The following is a 16,632-nucleotide window of genomic DNA, read 5'->3' as shown; positions in this document are numbered from 1 at the left end:
GTGGTTCTGTAGGGCGCACAGCCAGCGCATATGTTCGTTGAAGATAGCACGAGGGCATCGTATATTGGAGCTGCGTGGTTGACGAGGCATTTACGGGCGTGGGGAGATACGGAGCCTGTTCGCCAAGACTCACTTGCGACCGTATTACAGCCTGCAGCTAGGCAAACGATTGGGGGGCCTATTGACGGGCAGACTTGTAAATTCATTAGGATGTCGACACAGCATCCGGGTTGAAATGACGCAGAAGTGCCCAGGCGTGTCGTATAACCTTTTGACTGGCGTGGCTGGACGCATACATTCGGTCCCTGGTGCAGAGTCCGGAATGCAGTGGGTCGATCAGGCCCAGGTACCGGCTTTGCAGGCAGCGCTCTGCAGGTCCGCAAAGTCAAAAAAAGAGTGCATAATATAGACCTGCCTCGTTCCGCTCGTCTGCAGCTTCACAAGGTTGACTATATGCGGCTGTCCAGGAAGTTCGTCAAGGTTTTAGACCGCGGGAGGACTCGGTGGCATGAGTCCAGATGGGTCCATATATGCAATGCATGGACGCACCGGTGCATATGGACGGTTCATGCCGAGGTCCATGTGGTCTCTGTTGCTCTCACAGCCTCGTACCCGATCGTCCGGGTGGCCGTACTTTGAGGAAAACGCCGTACACTGGCTGTGCTCACCACTCGCCATGGTATTTGCGGGGACACCTCTTGGTCGAATCGTTGACAATCGTACAATGTTTCATGATCGGCATGAACGATGAATCGAGTACAAGAGATGGTGACCGCGCACGACGGTGCCAGATGTGTGGCGAGTTCACAGGTTCACAGGAGGATACTAATAGCCGAGAGCAGCGAAGGACGCACCGGACACCAATTGGTAATGCTGCGAAAGAGCCCAGGTCGCCGTTCGTCCGCCATTCCCTCCTGCTCCTCCACTGTTCTGCGCCATCGATTGGCTTGATCGGTCAGCTGCGCTTGGAGTCGGACGGGACATTGTCAGGGTGTAGGATGCAGCCGTCACGAGAGCAGGACGACGCCAGACCAAGAGAGAGGACGAGGGAGCGACAGAGTGGGCTGGACGTCATATGTCAGGCGTCGACGGAGGGAATTCCGGTGAAAGGAGCCGGAGGGTCCAGACTGCAGATTGGCAAGATGTTCCCGGATGGCGGACCCGCGTGAGCCGCTCCGTGTCCCGGCCTCCCTGCAGGATTGGTTAGGAAAGTGAGCGGATCTGTGGCGGAGGAGGCGACTCCGTGAGTGTGGGGTGGCTGGGTGGCTGGGTGTGGGGTCGATGCGGGGTCGAGGAGGCCAAGGAGGAGGAGAGGGCGAGGAGGGCACGGTTGCGGATGGCCAGGAATGGAGATGGGAGAATGCAGGGGCACATGAGCGAGGGGCCCACGCGACGGAGAAGCGTCGGGGGCCAGCGCAGACGATGCCTCGCCCCTTGCCCACGACGACGACGACGACGCCGCCGCCTGAACGCGCCGCCAACGACGGAAAAGCCTGCCCAGCCAATCCCGCTCGGTGTCCCGCCCCACGGACAGGACCGGGTGCTGCCTCCCTTTCTCCCGCGTGATTGCACGACGACCCTGCCTTTTCGGGAAACTCACCTATTGGATGCTTCGCCTGCTGCCTGCTATAAAGTCTCTCTCTCCACCCCTCTCCCCTTCGACAGCCCCTCTACCCCGCCTTCCATCTCTCCTTTTGTGCTCCCGAACACATCCCGCACCTCGACCAGCCCCCATCGTGAGTCCTCCTTTCCTCATCGTCTCCTCCGACGCGCGCTCCGCCCCGACGCGCGTGCTCCGATGTTATCACACTGTCCTATCCCATCGCCGAGGCCTTAGACGCGACGACCGACGTCTGCGATGCATAGTTTCATCAGGTCCACTCATGCGCATATATCCCGTCTGTCCCACTGCCTCCAGGGGGCTGCGCGCATGACCGTGCTCCGATCCGGGGTCCGCGGTCGAGGCGCGTGTCATACCGCGCCGCTGCCCTCCTATGTCATACCGTTCATTCCCTTCAACCGTCGCTCACCCTCTTCGCTTCCTTGCAGCCTTTGACCAAGATGTCCTACGCCCACGGAACCCCTTACGTGACTCCCCACATCCTCCACAAGCACTATGCCCAGGCATTCGATGCCGAGGTCTCAAATCGTAAGTAACTCATCCTCCATCGCGATCGGACGTGTTTCTAAACATCCCTCGCTCCCCACAGTCGTCGGCCGTGACCTGGAGTACTTCTCCCAGGCTGGTTTCGACATGGACCGCATCCAGATCAAGCGCAACGCGCCCCCCGCCATCCTCTACGAGGATGCCATCCGCAACGAGGGTGCCATCGTCTCCTCGTCCGGTGCCCTGATCAACTTCTCTGGCAAGAAGACCGGCCGCAGTCCCAAGGACAAGCGTATCGTCTATGAAGACACCTCCAAGGACGAGATTTGGTGGGGTTCCGTCAACATCAAGATGGATGAGCGTAAGTGCTATAACCTGTCCCCCTATATAACCATCGTTGCTAACAACATGTGTAGACACTTTCGAGATTAACCGTGAGCGTGCCATCGACTACCTCAACACCCGTGACAACGTCTATGTCTTCGACGGCTTTGCGGGAGTGAGTATCCATCCTTCTCCGAGCATGAACGCAAAATTTGACCTCGGTCCGTGTTCGCCAGTGGGACCCCAAGTACCGCATCAAAGTGCGAGTAATCTGCGCCCGCGCTTACCACGCTCTCTTCATGGTGAGTGTTATCTTTGCTCCTCCGGATCCACCCGACCATGGTAGTTTGTCTACCTTGGTACGGGTGCATTCGTTGTTGCGGACCTCCGTCGCAGAAATGTCGCTTACTATGGATCTGTTTAGAACAACATGCTTATCCGCCCGACCGAAGAAGAACTCCAGAACTTCGGCGAGCCCGACTTCATCATCTACAACGCCGGTCAGTTCCCGGCCAACCGTTTCACCAAGGGCATGTCGTCCACTACCTCGGTTGAGATCAACTTCAAGCGGATGGAGATGGTCATCCTCGGTACCGAGTACGCCGGTGAGATGAAGAAGGGTGTCTTCTCAGTGATGGTAGGGTCCCTTCCTTTCGCCGTCATTCGCGCGCCATGACGCTGATCCCCCGCATATAGCACTACCTCCAGCCCGTCAAGTTCGGCCAACTCTCTCTGCACTCGTCAGCAAACGTTGGCGAGCAGGGCGATGTTACCCTCTTCTTCGGTCTCTCCGGCACGGGCAAGACGACGCTCTCCGCAGACCCCCGCCGCAAGCTCATTGGTGACGACGAGCATGTTTGGTCCGACGATGGTGTTTTCAACATCGAGGGTGGCTGCTACGCCAAGTGCATCAACCTGAGCGCGGAGAAGGAGCCCGAGATCTTCAACGCTATCCGATTCGGGTCCGTGCTCGAGAACGTTGTGTACAACCCTCTCACGCGCGTACCGGACTACGACGACGCCGCCATTACGGAGAACACTCGCTGCGCATACCCAATTGAGTTCATCTCCAACGCCGAGATCCCCTGCTTCGTCAAGTCGCAGCCCAAGAACATCATCATGCTCACCTGCGACGCGTTCGGTGTCCTTCCCCCGGTTTCGAAGCTTACCCCTGAGCAAGCTTCGTACCACTTCTTGGCTGGTTACACTTCGTAAGTCCCGGCCTTCCCCATCGAATGGGCTATTCTGACCTCTTCAACAGGAAGACGCCCGGAACGGAGGACGGTGTCCTTGAGCCCATTCCGACGTTCTCGACGTGCTACAGCGCGCCCTTCATCGTTCTCCACGTGAGTCATACCCACTATCTCTACCCCTTTCGTTCTGAAGCTAAACAACTACCTCCAGCCCGGCCGCTACGCCGAGATGCTCGAGGAGCGCATGTACAAGAACAAGGTCGACTGCTGGTTGATCAACACCGGCTGGACCGGCGGCAAGTTCGGTACCGGCAAGCGCTGCCCGCTCAAGTACACGCGCCGGATCGTCGACGCGGTGCACTCTGGCGAGCTCGCCAAGGCCGAGTTCGAGAACTTCGGTGTCTTCAACCTGCAGATTCCGACGGCGCTCGAGGGTGTGCCGCGCGAGCTGCTCAACCCCAAGCTCGCGTGGGAGAACAAGGAGGCGTTCGAGCGCGAGGTGCGCAAGCTCGGCGGCATGTTCCAGAAGGCGTTCGCGCTGTACGAGAGCGACGTCGAGGAGAAGGTGCGCTTGGCCGGCCCGCAGATCGCATAGACGGCGTGTGTTTTTGTGTCCTTGAGCGGGGGCGTGGCTGGGGTGGGGTTCGACGGTCGCGGGATCTATACCGACATTGCTGTCGCGGCGGTTGGTTGGATAAGGACTTTCTAGCACGGGTTGGATTAGTTCGAGAAGTAATCACGTCGTCCTACGTGGACAGAGAGATGTGTAACTGTAGATGTATTCTCCTTTTCTCGTTAATATTACAGGATAAACCACCAACATCATTGCGCCAGCTCTTGTGGTCGTCGCTTATGATTTCAAGTAGTCTTGATCAGGATCGGTTCGGCATTGGTATCACGTGCGGTCATTTACACGTCAACAGAGCCAAATAACGCGCCAGTGGCGCCCGAGAAGAAAAGGGTGCTCGACGCGTTTTTCTACCTTGAGAACAGTCGTGCTGCCGCCGGAGAGCCTCCAAGGTATCCGATAAGCAGATAGGAGAGACTTTTGTCAGGGTTCGCTCTCTAACAGATTCAGTTGACGTCCAGTATGCTCACATTAGTGGTGGGTCCTCCTCACTCAATTCACCAAGGGGTTCCCAGCATGTTGGACAGCCTATACATGTGGCATGCAGGCTCGCAGATGCATCCATGACCATTTGGAACTCAAGCGGTCGTGACGGCTTCCTATTGTGGTTGGCTAAGACTACGTACGATTCAAGGCGTTTGGTAGACGCTTCCCGAAATGGTAAGTCGGCTGTGTACTACAATACTTACATCACGAAGATGATCTCTCCTCTAACCCTCTCCCCTAACCGGTATGTAGGTACGTCGAGCAAGATCGGAGAATCGCAACTCACAAACGACTCCAGACATATTCATATATTGTTATGGCCCGCCCATCGCTCCCCATCGAGCTCTGCGAACGGATCATCGACGCGAGCACGTACACCCTCCGCTTCGGCGACCCTGCTGCGATCGACTACCGCACCCTCCGCGCGTGCGCCCTCGTCTGCAGCGCGTGGCTCCCCCGGGCGCGGCACAATCTGTTCTTCCACGTCTCCGTGAAGAGTGCGCGGGGTCTGCGCGACCTCGCGGCGGGCGCGGAGGCGTGTGCGTGGATTCGCCCGAGGGAGGTGCAGCTCACGCTGCCGCTGCGGGTGTCCAGACCGAAGGGAAAGGGAAAGGGAAAAGGCAAGGGATTCAAGTGTAACTTCAAGAAGCAGACGCCTGCCACTCCTGTCGTCTGCGGCGGAAACAGTTTCGCCCAGCCTGCCAGTGCCACCAAATTGAGGCTGGGCGAACAGGACTCCGACGACGACGCGAGCATATCACTCGTGGACCCCAAGATCGCGCGCGTGTTCAGCGCAGTGTCGACGCTGACCATCGTGTCCTCCGAGTGGCTCTTCCCGCAACGCTACGCCGCGCTGTTCGGCGCGCAGTTCTCCCCACAGAACATGCGCGAGCTGCGCCTGTACCATGTGTTCTTCGTAACCGGGCGTGACCTCGCGCTGTTGCTCTGGAGCTTCCCGGCGCTGAGCGCGGTCGAGTGTCACTGTGCGATTGTGAAGTTCGGGGATGCGTCGGGGCGGACGGGGAGCGGTATAGGGAGTTGGAAGCTCCCGCCGATGCCGCGGCGCTCTGGTACGGTGCCCCCCTGCGCTGCGCTGAAATCGCTCAAGGTGAGTGAGTGCGTCGGGTTGTGTTGTTTGCAGTTTGGCGGGGGCTGACTGACCCTCGGACTCCTCACGCCGGCATACATGTATGAGCACAGATGGACAGCTGCTCGTCTACAGCCACGCTCATCCTCCAAGCTGCTACGCTGGGCCCTGCAAACCTCACGCACGTGCATATACGCAGCAGCTTCGCGCGGTGGACACCCCGTACGTCTCGTTTTCAATTCCTCACTGTACTTGCACGTTAGTCACACTAGTAATACTCACGTCGTCGCGTCCGCTCCCTCCAGAGGACTACGCCCCGCTGTCGACGCTGGTGCGTCTAGAGATGCTCGAGGTCGTCCTCGCGTCGCCCACGGCGTACTCGCCCATGCCGGCCAGGAAGAACCTGATAGGCCTCTACCGGGACACCACGCGATGCATCCTCGCCGCTCTCCCTCGTCCTTGCCACGAGCCTGTATCGCTTCCCCCGTCGCCGCCCCCGCCCCCGCTCCCGCTGAAGCACCTGTCCTTCACGTACGAACCCGGATACGCCACGCGGGCCGAACTGGTAGGGGCCGTGGAGTGGCAGGGCCCGGGCGTCCGCGGGACTCAAGGCTGGGGCGGGGAAGACGACGCAGTGTCGCCGCCACATGTATGGGCGTACGCGTGTCGGGCAAGCGACGGCTTGGCGACGCTCTTGCACGCGGGCTTCGAGGATATGCTCTGCGAGTACGATGAGAGCCTCTCGAGGGGACTGAAACCGGCGTTTGCCAACCTTGGGCGGCTCACGCTGAGGGTGTGGGATCCGAGCAGTCCGACTCGGAGCACTGGCAAGGATAGAGATTGGTGGGCTTTGCGCGTGCGGCGGGGTATCCCGACGCTTTGGGCACTTGGGGTGGTGGATTTGGACGTGAAGCGGGATACGTGTATGTATCCATTTCCTTGTATATGCGCATGTATATGCGTAGCCACTGACTGTATGCATGCTCACAGGGGAAGAACAATACTTGCTGTGGGACCCGGAAGACTTCGAAGTCGGCGGGAAGGATGGACAGGAGAGGCCTGCGTGACGTTATGTTGCTCACATCGCGAAAATATCTGTAACACAGTATGCGTAGCATGTCATGATTACCTTTGCATGCGACTACTAGGGCACTACCACCTCAACAGCTTGGTAGGAACGCCTTCCGCCTCAGCGGTGATCTCCAACTCGTCCCCGTCGCTCGTCCTGAAGAGATGCTGGGAGATGCCGAATAGTCAGTGGACCATACAAACTCCTCACAGCGATGTGGATACTGACCAGGACCTCCAGCAGCTCCCAGCTCCCGCCGACCCTCATCCAGCCGATATCGACCTTCGGATATCCCTCCGGCAGCACCATGTCGCCCTTTACCTTGACGTTCCTGCCCTGGTCCTTCGTCGTCGGCAGCAGCAGCGACCACTTCATCTCCCTGGCCTGCTCGGCCGGGAACAGGTCGATCGCATCGCACACAGCCCGCTTGCTGATCTTCCGACCGCCAACGCGCTTATAAGTTGGCCAGTCCTGTCTATTTGGGGTTGGAACAATGTCGAGGTGCAGCAGCGTGGCCCGCTTAGCGTCCTCCGACACGACAACCGCAGAGATGCCAGGAAGCGTGCCAGGCAGGGGCACGTACACGCGGTTGTCCCCGAGGCGAAAAAGAGCCTTGTCCGTGATGCGCTCGAGGACGAGCCCAGGTCCGAGGCGGAAGTCTGCCGTTCTGTCTCCAACGGCCCGCCCCAGGACATGGCACCAGTGTCCCCTCGGGTGGCGCTCCAGGGCGTCGAGGACCAGCGGCTCGAACAGCGCGTTCGCGATCTGGGGACTGCCGCTGAACGCGTCGGCGAACCGGAGCTGGTCCTTGAGCGCCATCTCGCGGAACGCAGCTGCGAGCTGCTGGCGGAGGAAGAGCGTCGGGACGCTGAACCCAAGGCTGAACGGATGCAGGCGGAACGCGGTGCGCGGGTCGCCTTGTGGGTGCAGCGGGTGCGCGAAGAAGAACCTGTCGAGGATGTTGTAGTGGTCGTGGTTGAGCATCATGCTGAGCAAAGCGTATGCGTTGTAGTGTTTCCCGCCGCTCTCGAGCCTGTCGAGGATATAGCGGGCGCCCTGTGTCCCGAGGTTATCGGACGTGTACGTGCACGAGTGGTGCTCGCAGACCCTGATGCATGGCCCCAAGAGGTCGAAGACTTCCACCGGGGTGTAAGTCCGTTCCGTCTTTGCTATATGTTCAAGCCACCCGCATTTCTTTGGAGTCTCCCGCTCCTGCAAGGCTCTGAACAGGCAGCCCGGTGAAGACATGCCGCAGACGCGATGAGGGACATACGCACTGTAACTGAGCGACCTCCTCGCGGGTATTGAGGCCCATGATCCATATTACAGGATAAGCGTCCTTGTCGAGTGCTTCCCAGTGCTTGGCGTCGATTGTCGTGACGTGCACGGCGAATGCGGGGATGCGTGGTAGCCCTATGAACGCACCATTCATCTCCCAGTCGGAGTTGTATAAGACGATCGTGTCTTCCGACAGGTTCCTATATGACTTCATCGTGGTATCTATCTCCCTCGGACCATCAGCGTCAAAAAGACACGAATCCGAGGAATCGAGGCATATGACGACCGGTATGTGCTCCTGGAGACAGCGCGCCAATGCGTAGTAGATGAAGAACGTCTTCCCTGCGAGACATACGAGTTAGGTAGTACTGAACAATTTCCCGATGAATAAATAGCTCACCGATGCCCGCGTGCCCAGTTATCATCAAGAACTCTCTGCGATGGGATCGCTCTCGAGCTCTGAGACGTTGCATGACGTCCCAAATTTGCTTGTACTCGTTCCTCACGAGGATGGTTGGCACATCATACAAATGCAAGCGGAGGAACTGTGCACCGTTCTCGACCGAGAACGGATCCTCCCCTCGCACCCATATGCTCTCGTGCAACTTGAGTGCCTGCGATGAGCTTATGTGGTTCCGGTTAGGCATGGCGTTCTGAGAGGAGAGACTGAGACGACATCACTGACCTTGACTTGGCCCCGAGCGCTGTGAGCGCCGGTTCACCCCTAAGTATGCCCCCCCTGAAGCTCGCTGGACCAACTCTCAAGCCTGCCAAGTCGGAGCACACGATGCAAAGCGAGGATACGGAGCAAACAATCATATTGTGATACAACGCAATGCGTAAGACGACACACACCCACCCACAACGCGCGATGTGGGGATCCGAGACGATAAGGGAGGGGAAATAAGTACACCGGGGATGCGGGAACTCCTACAAGTACAAGCCGTATTGGTGACAAACCGAGACGCATCGGAACACGAGACGACCAGGACGAAGACGACGTGTGCTACCAGAAAGGACAGCGGGAGTAAGGAGTGTTGCGGATGAGTGGGTCGAGCAAGAAACGGAGACTGAGATCAGATACAGAAGACATGACGTCGTGGGGGACGCCTGAAGAGGAAGGCATACGGGAGAAGAGGGCGTCGCCTAGAAGACATCTTGTGAGTCAACGTTGTAGACCACAAAAGACCAGAATACATACCGGTAGGCATCTAGTAGCCACCAGGCTGCTGGCCGCCGAAGCCGCCGCCGTAGCCACCTTGCTGGTAGCCACCGCCATAGCCGCCCTGGCCGTAGCCCTGCTGGCCGCCGTAGCCACCTGAGAAGTAATCGTCAGCTTGTTGCTCATCCGAGGCCGCGTTCTACTCCAGCGCAACCTTGCATACCACCGAAACCAGACTGGCCAAACGAACCTTGGCCGCCACCGTAGCCACCACCACCGTAGCCACCCTGGCCTGGAGATGCCATACCTGGTCAATCAAAATACCCATCACAGATCGCCAAAGTCACGCACCACCGCCAAAGCCGCTGCCACCGGAGTAACCTCCACCACCGTAGCCTGTAATCGAGATCAATGAGGGGATCAAGATGCCGGAGAATAAAATTTCTGACCTCCGCCTCCACCGCCACCGCTGCCGCGAGCATTGGCGAGGTTGACCTTGATGCGACGGCCGTCGAGCTCCTGCTCGTTGAGGCTGGCGATGGCGTTCTGGGCCTCAGCACCAGAGCTGAAGGTGACGAAACCGAAACCGCGGGAACGGCCGGTGTCACGGTCGCGCATCACGATGGACTGGAGGAAATAATATTCGCGGAGCGAACATGAGATCAGCACAACGAGGCCCTCGCCAACGAGACCTCATGGCAAGCGTTACACAGCCACAAGACTCATGCAAGGGGATCGCGTACGTCGAGAATTTGCCCGTAGGAAGAGAAGGCCTATAATTGCGAACGCGCGCATGACAAACAACGAATCAGACACGGAACACATGGACAGACACGCGACGGAGGCCGTCGGGTGGTGGAAACCAAACTGACATTGCGGAGGGTATCATCCGTAGTGTTCCAGCTCAAGTTGCTAAACGCGAGAAATACAGAGCACATCAGTCGTGCGGTCCGGGAAGCGTGGCTACACGGAGGCGCCGCGTATGAGTTCAACGAAACTGACCCGACGTAGACTTTTGTGGACATGATGGGATTGAGATCGATACTGCTACACGTTACAGCGAGACCTTGATTCTGAACCGACGAAACCGAGAATCGAACGGAACCGGGACGGAGACTGGCAAAGCAGGAGCGGGGCAAGAGCGAGATGGCACTCATCCCCGCCCCTGCACCCTTATATACGCCCTCCCCCTCTTTTCAAACTCCGGAACTCAATTTTGAGCGGCATCTCTCCGGGACATCTCCACACCGCTCTAGCCCCTCGCCAGCCAATCAGCACCCCGCACGTGCCCGCCCGCGCATTCCAGAACGCCGATTTGGGGAGTGCGCGGGCCACATCTGGCCACATCTGCCACCCAGAGTTATGGAAGGGTGTTTCGAAGGCACCCCGGCGCCAGTACAAGACACACTCAGGCACCGCATCTCAAACCAGACATGTATTGTCAATTGCTAGCGAAAACAACTGGGAATGCACGAGGGCAAGTACGTAGAGGCCGAGACAACAGGTGTAATGGCAAATGCAGAGGTGATGTATGGAGGTGAGCTATGTGGCTGGCTGCGGGGGCAAGCGTCAATTACTACAGTATCGCCGCGCGCGTCGTATCGTGTCGTGTCGTGAATCGTGAATGATAATATCAACTGAAAAGCGGTGGGAGTCTGCAACAGAGGGGGAGGCATGTGGCGGGCGGTGGGATAACGGGATAGTCATGTGCAACAGAAAACGGGAATCGAACCAGCCCAAGCGGGCATCCAACGGGAGTCCAAACTTCCTGACGAGCGTCCTACTCAAGACATGCTCTTCCTCTTGTCCTTCTTCTCCTTCCTAATCTTCGACCCCTTCGGCTTGCTGCCCTCGCTGGTGACACTCGGGCTCGGGCTGTCCCTGGCGACGTTCACGTCCTTTGAACTGCCCTCGTCCGTGCTCGACCGTGCCGTGTTCTCGCGCTTGAGGCTCGGGAGGATCGAGCTCGCGATGGCAGGAATAGACGTCGAAGAGCCTTGACGGCGAGTGGTGATTGAGATCCGGCGCGCAAGCCGCTGAATGCCCTGAGTCGACAAGGTCCGCCTGCGCTTTCCGTCCGCCTCCGGGTCAGGTGTGCCAGTCCGCTCAGGCGTCGCCGCTTCCTGGAAGGTGACACCAGGGGTCTGCGTACGCTCCGCGACCGAGCCTTCGCGCTGGGAAGCCGTTTCAGGGGATGCAGGGAACGCGATAGGAGCCGGGCTGTCACTGGCGGGGAACGTAACGGGGGTTGCATCGTCGGCAGAAGGGAACGCGACAGGCGCCGCATCCTCGGAGCTTGGGAAGGCCACAGGCGCAGCGGCGGAGACATCAGGGACCGGTTGAGCGCTCGCAGCCGCAGGCACGGTCGCGTCTTCAGCGCTCTCCCCAGACGGGAATGCCACAGGTGCGCCTTGGGCGGGGGTTTCCTCGGCGGTTGCTGCCGCGCTAGCATCGTTATCGAGCAGCGTATCTGCGATGGTCTCCTCGATCCTAAGCTTCGGGGCGCCGTTGACGTCCTCCGGCTCATCCGTGGGGCCGTCCTGAGGAGCACTCTCCAAGTCGAATCCGGTGACAACAGCTGACTTCCGGTGCGCTGACGCTTCGTCAGTGCTGGAGACTTGGTCAGCCCACATCTCTGCGAAGACGCCACCCTGTGCCAGCAGCTCGGCGTGGGTGCCTTGTTCCACAATCCGACCATCCTTGAGTACAAGGATCCTGTCGTCGATATGGTAAGTAGGCTATAATCGGAATGACAGCACCCTTCACGTACAAATCAGCTGTGGCGATGGTCTAGACAACCAGTGTCAACAAAGCTTATACGACTTCTGATAGGAGTGGCACTTACGGAGAGCCGGTGTGCGATAGACAGAGACGAACGACCCTGGACAAGGTTCTGCAACGCCTTCTGGATGTCCTTCTCTGTGGATGTGTCCAGAGCGCTGACATTGAGGGTGGTCATGAGTAACTGATAGCGCTATAGATTGCGACCATCGAACATCGAACTTACCTGGTGGCCTCATCCAAAAGGAGAATGGGGGGATCCTTGAGGAGGGTCCGCGCGATAGCCACACGCTGCTTCTCACCCCCGCTCAGCCGTATACCGCGCTCGCCGACCTTGGTGTCGTAGCCGTCAGGGAAACTGAGGATGCGGTCGTGAATCTGAGCAGCCTTGGCAGCAGCCACGATCTCCTCCTGGCTAGCACCAAACTTGCCGTAACTGTCGACGCCACTCAAGTTAGTCGACGTATAGCGCGCGTTATGGAGTGAGTACTGACCCAATGTTGTACCCAATGCTGGCATTGAATAGGACCGGGTCCTGAGGAACGACACCGATAGCCTTCCTCAGGCTGCCCTGGGTCACGTCGCGGATGTCCTGGCCATCGATCAAGATGCGGCCTTCACCCTCCTTGAGGTCATAGAAGCGGTACAAGAGGCGCAGAACCGTGGACTTCCCAGCACCAGACTCCCCTACAAGTGCAACCGATGAGCCCTTCGGGACCTTGAACGAGACGCCGTCGAGCGCGGTAGTGCGACCGTCGTACGAGAAGTTGACGTTATCTGAACACATGCCAGGTGAGCTCCGTGCCAAGCCATTGTGGTACGACTGTCAACTCACCAAACTCGATCTCGCCGTTGCTGACGATGAGATCTGGGGCGTTCGGCTTGTCGTTGATCTCCTTGGGCTCGCTCAGCAACTTGAGTAGACGCTCGGTGTCAACGAGCGACTGGTTGATCGTGCGGTACAGATACCCGAGCATGTTTAAGGGGCCGTAGAGCTGAGCCAGATACGTGATGAAGAACACGAACTGGTGTGGCTGCGACTGGCCGCGAACGACGCGCATGGCAACAATCATCGCACCAACAAGGAGACCCAAAGTCTGTTCGCATTGCGGTCAGTTTATCAATAGGAGCTCTTGCATGCAGGACACTCACAATGATGAAGTTCTGCACGAGGTTGAGCAAGTTGAGCGAGACTAGCAGGTAGTGTCGTTAGGGACAGCACCATGCGCGTTGTCAAACGGGAGAACTCACCCATGACCTTGTACTCATAGTTCTGGTACTGGCGAATGGCGTCGCGGTAACGCTCGCCCTCATGCTGCTCCCCGTTGAAGTACTTCACAGTCTCGTAGTTAAGCAAACAATCAGTGTGGATGCCACGGATCATGACGTCGTGGTCGTTCATCTGCCTCCGGAGCTTCGTGCGGTACTTAGTGAGGATGACGCTCGCCGCCACTACCGCGTCGTCAGCAAAGGACGAGCAGGCTACGAGCATGTCTACTCACCGTATGCGGCCATAACAAAGAAGATCACGACAGCAAGGGTCCATTCGAAGTAGATCACGAAGAACACTAGTGCGATACCAATGTCGGCGAAGGTAGGCACGACATTGAACATAAGAGTCTATGCAACGGTATAAGCGACATAGAGCCAAGAACATTTTAACGCCTCTCACCTCGAAAGTGCGGTTAATCGCTGCACCCCGATCAAGGATACGAAGAACCTCGCCGGTCTTGCGGCGGGCATGGAAGGCGAACGAGAGCTGAAGCAAATGGTCGAACGAGAGCTGCGACATCTCTGAAATGCATGGATCAGTTAACTTGATAGTTCCGGGTCGTCGGCAAACTCACCTCTGTCGGAGTACTGCATAACCGGGATCCATAAAGTCTACGAACGATCATTGAGTGACTATATGCGCCGCAAAGCAAAGTAGCACGTACATCGCGCAAAGCAGGGAGACCACCGGTGGCCTGCAAGAAGCGTAGGGCAACGTACACTCCGAGGTAAGGCCACGGAGAGACCTTCGAACCCTCCTCGAAGATACGGACGATCTGAGCGAACACAAGAGGGACGAGGAAGTTGACGACTCGTCCCACGAGCATAATCAGGAGGCATAGGAACTGTTCGCGGCAGTCAGCGACGGATCACACGACACAAACGTGTTGTACGCACGGCAAGGAATTGCAGCGCGAAGCTCTTCGATGGCCAGAGATAAGGTGTGATGTGCTTGATCCGGATGAATATCTCGCGCCATGACGGATCGAGGGCGATATCCTCCTTCGCTTGCTGCAGATCAGCGAACAACACAATGTCGAAACGTGCGTCAGCGACTCCGCGAAGACACTAGAAGCGCGTTACTTCACTCACCTGAGCCTTAGGCGGGGGAACTCGAATGGTGGAGGGAGCGGGTGTGGCCGTGCGCGTAGTGGGGCTTGAGCTCTGCCCGATGGAGCGGCCACTGCGGAAGGTACCATACTTGCTGGCCTCCGCAGATATGGGAGAGAGACCGGACGATGGCGCAGCCGCATCCTGAGCAGGAAGAAGCAGACTGGTGTCGGTGGGTGCCTCCTCGTCCGAGATTTCAACAGGAACGTAGGCAATGCGGGGGAAGAGAAGAGCAAAGAACAGTGGTACAAGTAGTAATACACGGAATGAAGGGAATGCAATGTGGAGAAGGAAAACCGTGGAGAGGGGACCTAGCCGACAACATGGTCGTGGTCATTTCAGAGCATATACGCGAGTGGTTTGAGGACTCACGGGTGATGGCAAAAGCCAAGAGGACGACCTGCGCAATATCCAGCGCCAGGGTTGTGAAGATGGCGATCTTGTGCCTTTTCATGGACCATACATCGACACCCCGGACTTCCTTCCACGCACCGAGCGCAGCGAGGCCGGCAAAAGAGGCCAGACCAACGACTGCATTGACCTCGAGACCGGTGAACGCAGGCCACTCCTTACGGATAACCGCCCAGACGACGAACGTGAGACCGTCGAGAAGGTAGCTGAGGCCTGCGAGGGATAGGAACGCATAGATGAGAGCGCGACGATGCGTACGAGTAGCGACGACGACGGATGTTATGGGCGAGGGAGACTGCACCGAGGGCGCAGGCGGACGTGCGAAGAGCAGCGAGAGAGTTGAGAGGAAGACGATGCTTGGCGAGATTACGCGGAGCAGGAAGAGCGGCGTGAGTGCCGCTGCTGGTAAAGAGGGGGCCATGACAGTCGTCGCCGCCGTCGTCGCTGGGCTCGACGTCGTCGTGGGTCGTGAATGAGAGAGAAGTTGGCGGAGAGGTTGAAAAGGCGCGTGCCTCGTGGTGTGGCCGAGCTCTTATCGGAAAGAGCTTCTGCCTCAGGGCCTTAGCGGTGCTCGCTTGGCTTCCGGTTCCTACAAGCCGACACTGGCTCTCACGGCGGGCGTCAGCCCAGAACCGGCGGCAGGAAATGTTCATGTATTCCTCGACTGAGCTTAGCTGTCCCCGAGATAACAGTAACATTATAGGCTACCAAATATTTGACCTTTCACATAGATAAGAGCACCATATTATACTGCCGAAAAGGACACATTTGTCCGTTAAATCAGGCCGCGCAAAAGGTACGAGAAAGGCTGACTTTGACTGAACTTTTCCGACGCTAGTAATGACGTCGGAGAAGGTCTCCTTCCGTTCTTCTTTTGTCCCATTTTGACGAAGATTTCCGTTCGCCAAATAACGAGCACAAAGTCTGATACTTATTGAAGATTTCTGGTCGCTGAAAAAGCCCGCAGTAGGTTGCATTTTGGGCAGCCTGAGAGTTCGCGGAATCTGCGAGAGAAGGCAAGCTTTTCCCGACATTCTTCGCTGGCCGAAAAGGCTACCTTTTCCGCAGCCAAGAAGGGTCATCGTGAAAGGCTACCTTTTCGGCGGCCAGAAAAGACCGACGAAGGTAGCGAGAATGATGGACGACTCCACTCCACACCCCGTCGCACCACGCCCCGACACGCCCCGACACGCCCCGACGCGCCCCGACGCACCACAAGACAGAGCGCTACGACACGCCTCCCAGAGAAGAACGGCAACACACCACCCAACGCTGAGCCACGAGGCATTGTGCCCGCCCGCTCCCTCCACTCCTCAACGCGGCACGCCCGACTCTACACTGCCACAAGATGTATCCAAGCGAGCCGCCGTCGCCTTCTCATGCTTCAGACCACAACACGAGGCCCTCGACGCAACATACGCGCACCATGAGGCTTCACAACAACACGAGGCTCCCCGCAGGTCTCGGTCCGATATCGCCCTCATCGCCTTACTGCTGTCCTGCCACTCCTCCTCACTGCGACACGAGGCTTCCGCCGCCGCTCCCACATTGGACGGCCCTGTCGACACCGCACGCTGCAACACGAGGCCCCATAGAACGTCCCGAACGCTCTCGCTCTCTTCATACCGCACGGCCTCATCGTGACATGAGGCTCTCGGAAGCTCCACGCCGCCTCTCGCCGACACACCGCTGGACGACCTCGTCGTAACACGAGGCTCTCGGAA

General features: G+C 58.1%; 5 protein-coding genes across 5 annotated transcripts; 2 read left to right on the top strand and 3 right to left on the bottom strand.

The window, feature by feature from the left end:
- Positions 1-2,061: 2,061 nt before the first annotated feature.
- On the top strand, positions 2,062-4,219 carry L226DRAFT_457481 (ATP-utilizing phosphoenolpyruvate carboxykinase; the record flags this gene model as incomplete). The annotated part of the gene is made up of 8 exons (XM_067675373.1): positions 2,062-2,149; positions 2,211-2,468; positions 2,524-2,606; positions 2,668-2,733; positions 2,856-3,068; positions 3,128-3,642; positions 3,693-3,777; positions 3,836-4,219. 8 exons carry the CDS (start codon positions 2,062-2,064, stop codon positions 4,217-4,219), a joined length of 1,692 nt encoding a protein of 563 aa, XP_067539024.1.
- A 755-nt stretch (positions 4,220-4,974) lies between these two features.
- L226DRAFT_292914 (uncharacterized protein) lies at positions 4,975-6,542 on the top strand. The gene is made up of 4 exons (XM_067673642.1): positions 4,975-4,990; positions 5,037-5,854; positions 5,939-6,047; positions 6,131-6,542. Exons 2-4 carry the CDS (start codon positions 5,055-5,057, stop codon positions 6,164-6,166), a joined length of 945 nt encoding a protein of 314 aa, XP_067539023.1. The 5' UTR covers positions 4,975-4,990; positions 5,037-5,054; the 3' UTR covers positions 6,167-6,542.
- A 334-nt stretch (positions 6,543-6,876) lies between these two features.
- On the bottom strand, positions 6,877-8,799 carry L226DRAFT_292902 (uncharacterized protein). Its single transcript, XM_067673641.1, has 4 exons — positions 8,573-8,799; positions 8,172-8,514; positions 7,123-8,116; positions 6,877-7,061 (listed from the first exon to the last, which is right to left on the bottom strand). The coding sequence occupies exons 1-4, from the start codon at positions 8,643-8,645 to the stop codon at positions 6,978-6,980; spliced, it is 1,494 nt and encodes a 497-aa protein (XP_067539022.1). The 5' UTR covers positions 8,646-8,799; the 3' UTR covers positions 6,877-6,977.
- Positions 8,800-9,382: 583 nt separating this feature from the next.
- L226DRAFT_531788 (uncharacterized protein) lies at positions 9,383-10,388 on the bottom strand. Its single transcript, XM_067680146.1, has 3 exons — positions 10,337-10,388; positions 9,686-10,246; positions 9,383-9,626 (listed from the first exon to the last, which is right to left on the bottom strand). The coding sequence occupies exon 2, from the start codon at positions 9,950-9,952 to the stop codon at positions 9,755-9,757; it is 198 nt and encodes a 65-aa protein (XP_067539021.1). The 5' UTR covers positions 9,953-10,246; positions 10,337-10,388; the 3' UTR covers positions 9,383-9,626; positions 9,686-9,754.
- A 358-nt stretch (positions 10,389-10,746) lies between these two features.
- Positions 10,747-15,450, bottom strand: L226DRAFT_481222 (uncharacterized protein). The gene is made up of 15 exons (XM_067676924.1): positions 14,870-15,450; positions 14,480-14,808; positions 14,285-14,398; positions 14,053-14,232; positions 13,963-13,999; positions 13,788-13,909; positions 13,618-13,735; positions 13,367-13,567; positions 13,268-13,308; positions 12,951-13,212; positions 12,610-12,892; positions 12,342-12,551; positions 12,180-12,273; positions 12,105-12,124; positions 10,747-12,049 (listed from the first exon to the last, which is right to left on the bottom strand). Exons 1-15 carry the CDS (start codon positions 15,327-15,329, stop codon positions 11,119-11,121), a joined length of 3,402 nt encoding a protein of 1,133 aa, XP_067539020.1. The 5' UTR covers positions 15,330-15,450; the 3' UTR covers positions 10,747-11,118.
- Between the last annotated feature and the right edge of the window lie 1,182 nt (positions 15,451-16,632).

This window comes from Lentinus tigrinus (assembly GCF_003813185.1).
Source record: "Lentinus tigrinus ALCF2SS1-7 unplaced genomic scaffold L226scaffold_5, whole genome shotgun sequence".
NCBI classification, from domain to species: Eukaryota; Fungi; Basidiomycota; class Agaricomycetes; order Polyporales; family Polyporaceae; genus Lentinus; species Lentinus tigrinus.
Note: the sequence above shows the minus strand (reverse complement) of the source record. Positions and strands in the feature narration are given on the sequence as shown.

Coding starts and splice junctions, on each gene's coding strand:
- L226DRAFT_292914 (XM_067673642.1), top strand. CDS start 5,055: ATGGCCCGCCCATCGCTCCCCATCGAGCTCTGCGAACGGATCATCGAC. Junction 5,855..5,938: donor AAATCGCTCAAGGTGAGTGA/GTGCGTCGGGTT, acceptor GTATGAGCACAG/ATGGACAGCTGCTCGTCTAC. Junction 6,048..6,130: donor CTTCGCGCGGTGGACACCCC/GTACGTCTCGTT, acceptor CGCTCCCTCCAG/AGGACTACGCCCCGCTGTCG.
- L226DRAFT_292902 (XM_067673641.1), bottom strand. CDS start 8,645: ATGCAACGTCTCAGAGCTCGAGAGCGATCCCATCGCAGAGAGTTCTTG. Junction 8,117..8,171: donor GAGGAGGTCGCTCAGTTACA/GTGCGTATGTCC, acceptor CTGCCTGTTCAG/AGCCTTGCAGGAGCGGGAGA. Junction 7,062..7,122: donor GGGAGCTGCTGGAGGTCCTG/GTCAGTATCCAC, acceptor GGCATCTCCCAG/CATCTCTTCAGGACGAGCGA.
- L226DRAFT_531788 (XM_067680146.1), bottom strand. CDS start 9,952: ATGCGCGACCGTGACACCGGCCGTTCCCGCGGTTTCGGTTTCGTCACC.
- L226DRAFT_481222 (XM_067676924.1), bottom strand. CDS start 15,329: ATGGCCCCCTCTTTACCAGCAGCGGCACTCACGCCGCTCTTCCTGCTC. Junction 12,893..12,950: donor CAACGGCGAGATCGAGTTTG/GTGAGTTGACAG, acceptor GCATGTGTTCAG/ATAACGTCAACTTCTCGTAC. Junction 12,552..12,609: donor AGCATTGGGTACAACATTGG/GTCAGTACTCAC, acceptor TGGCGTCGACAG/TTACGGCAAGTTTGGTGCTA.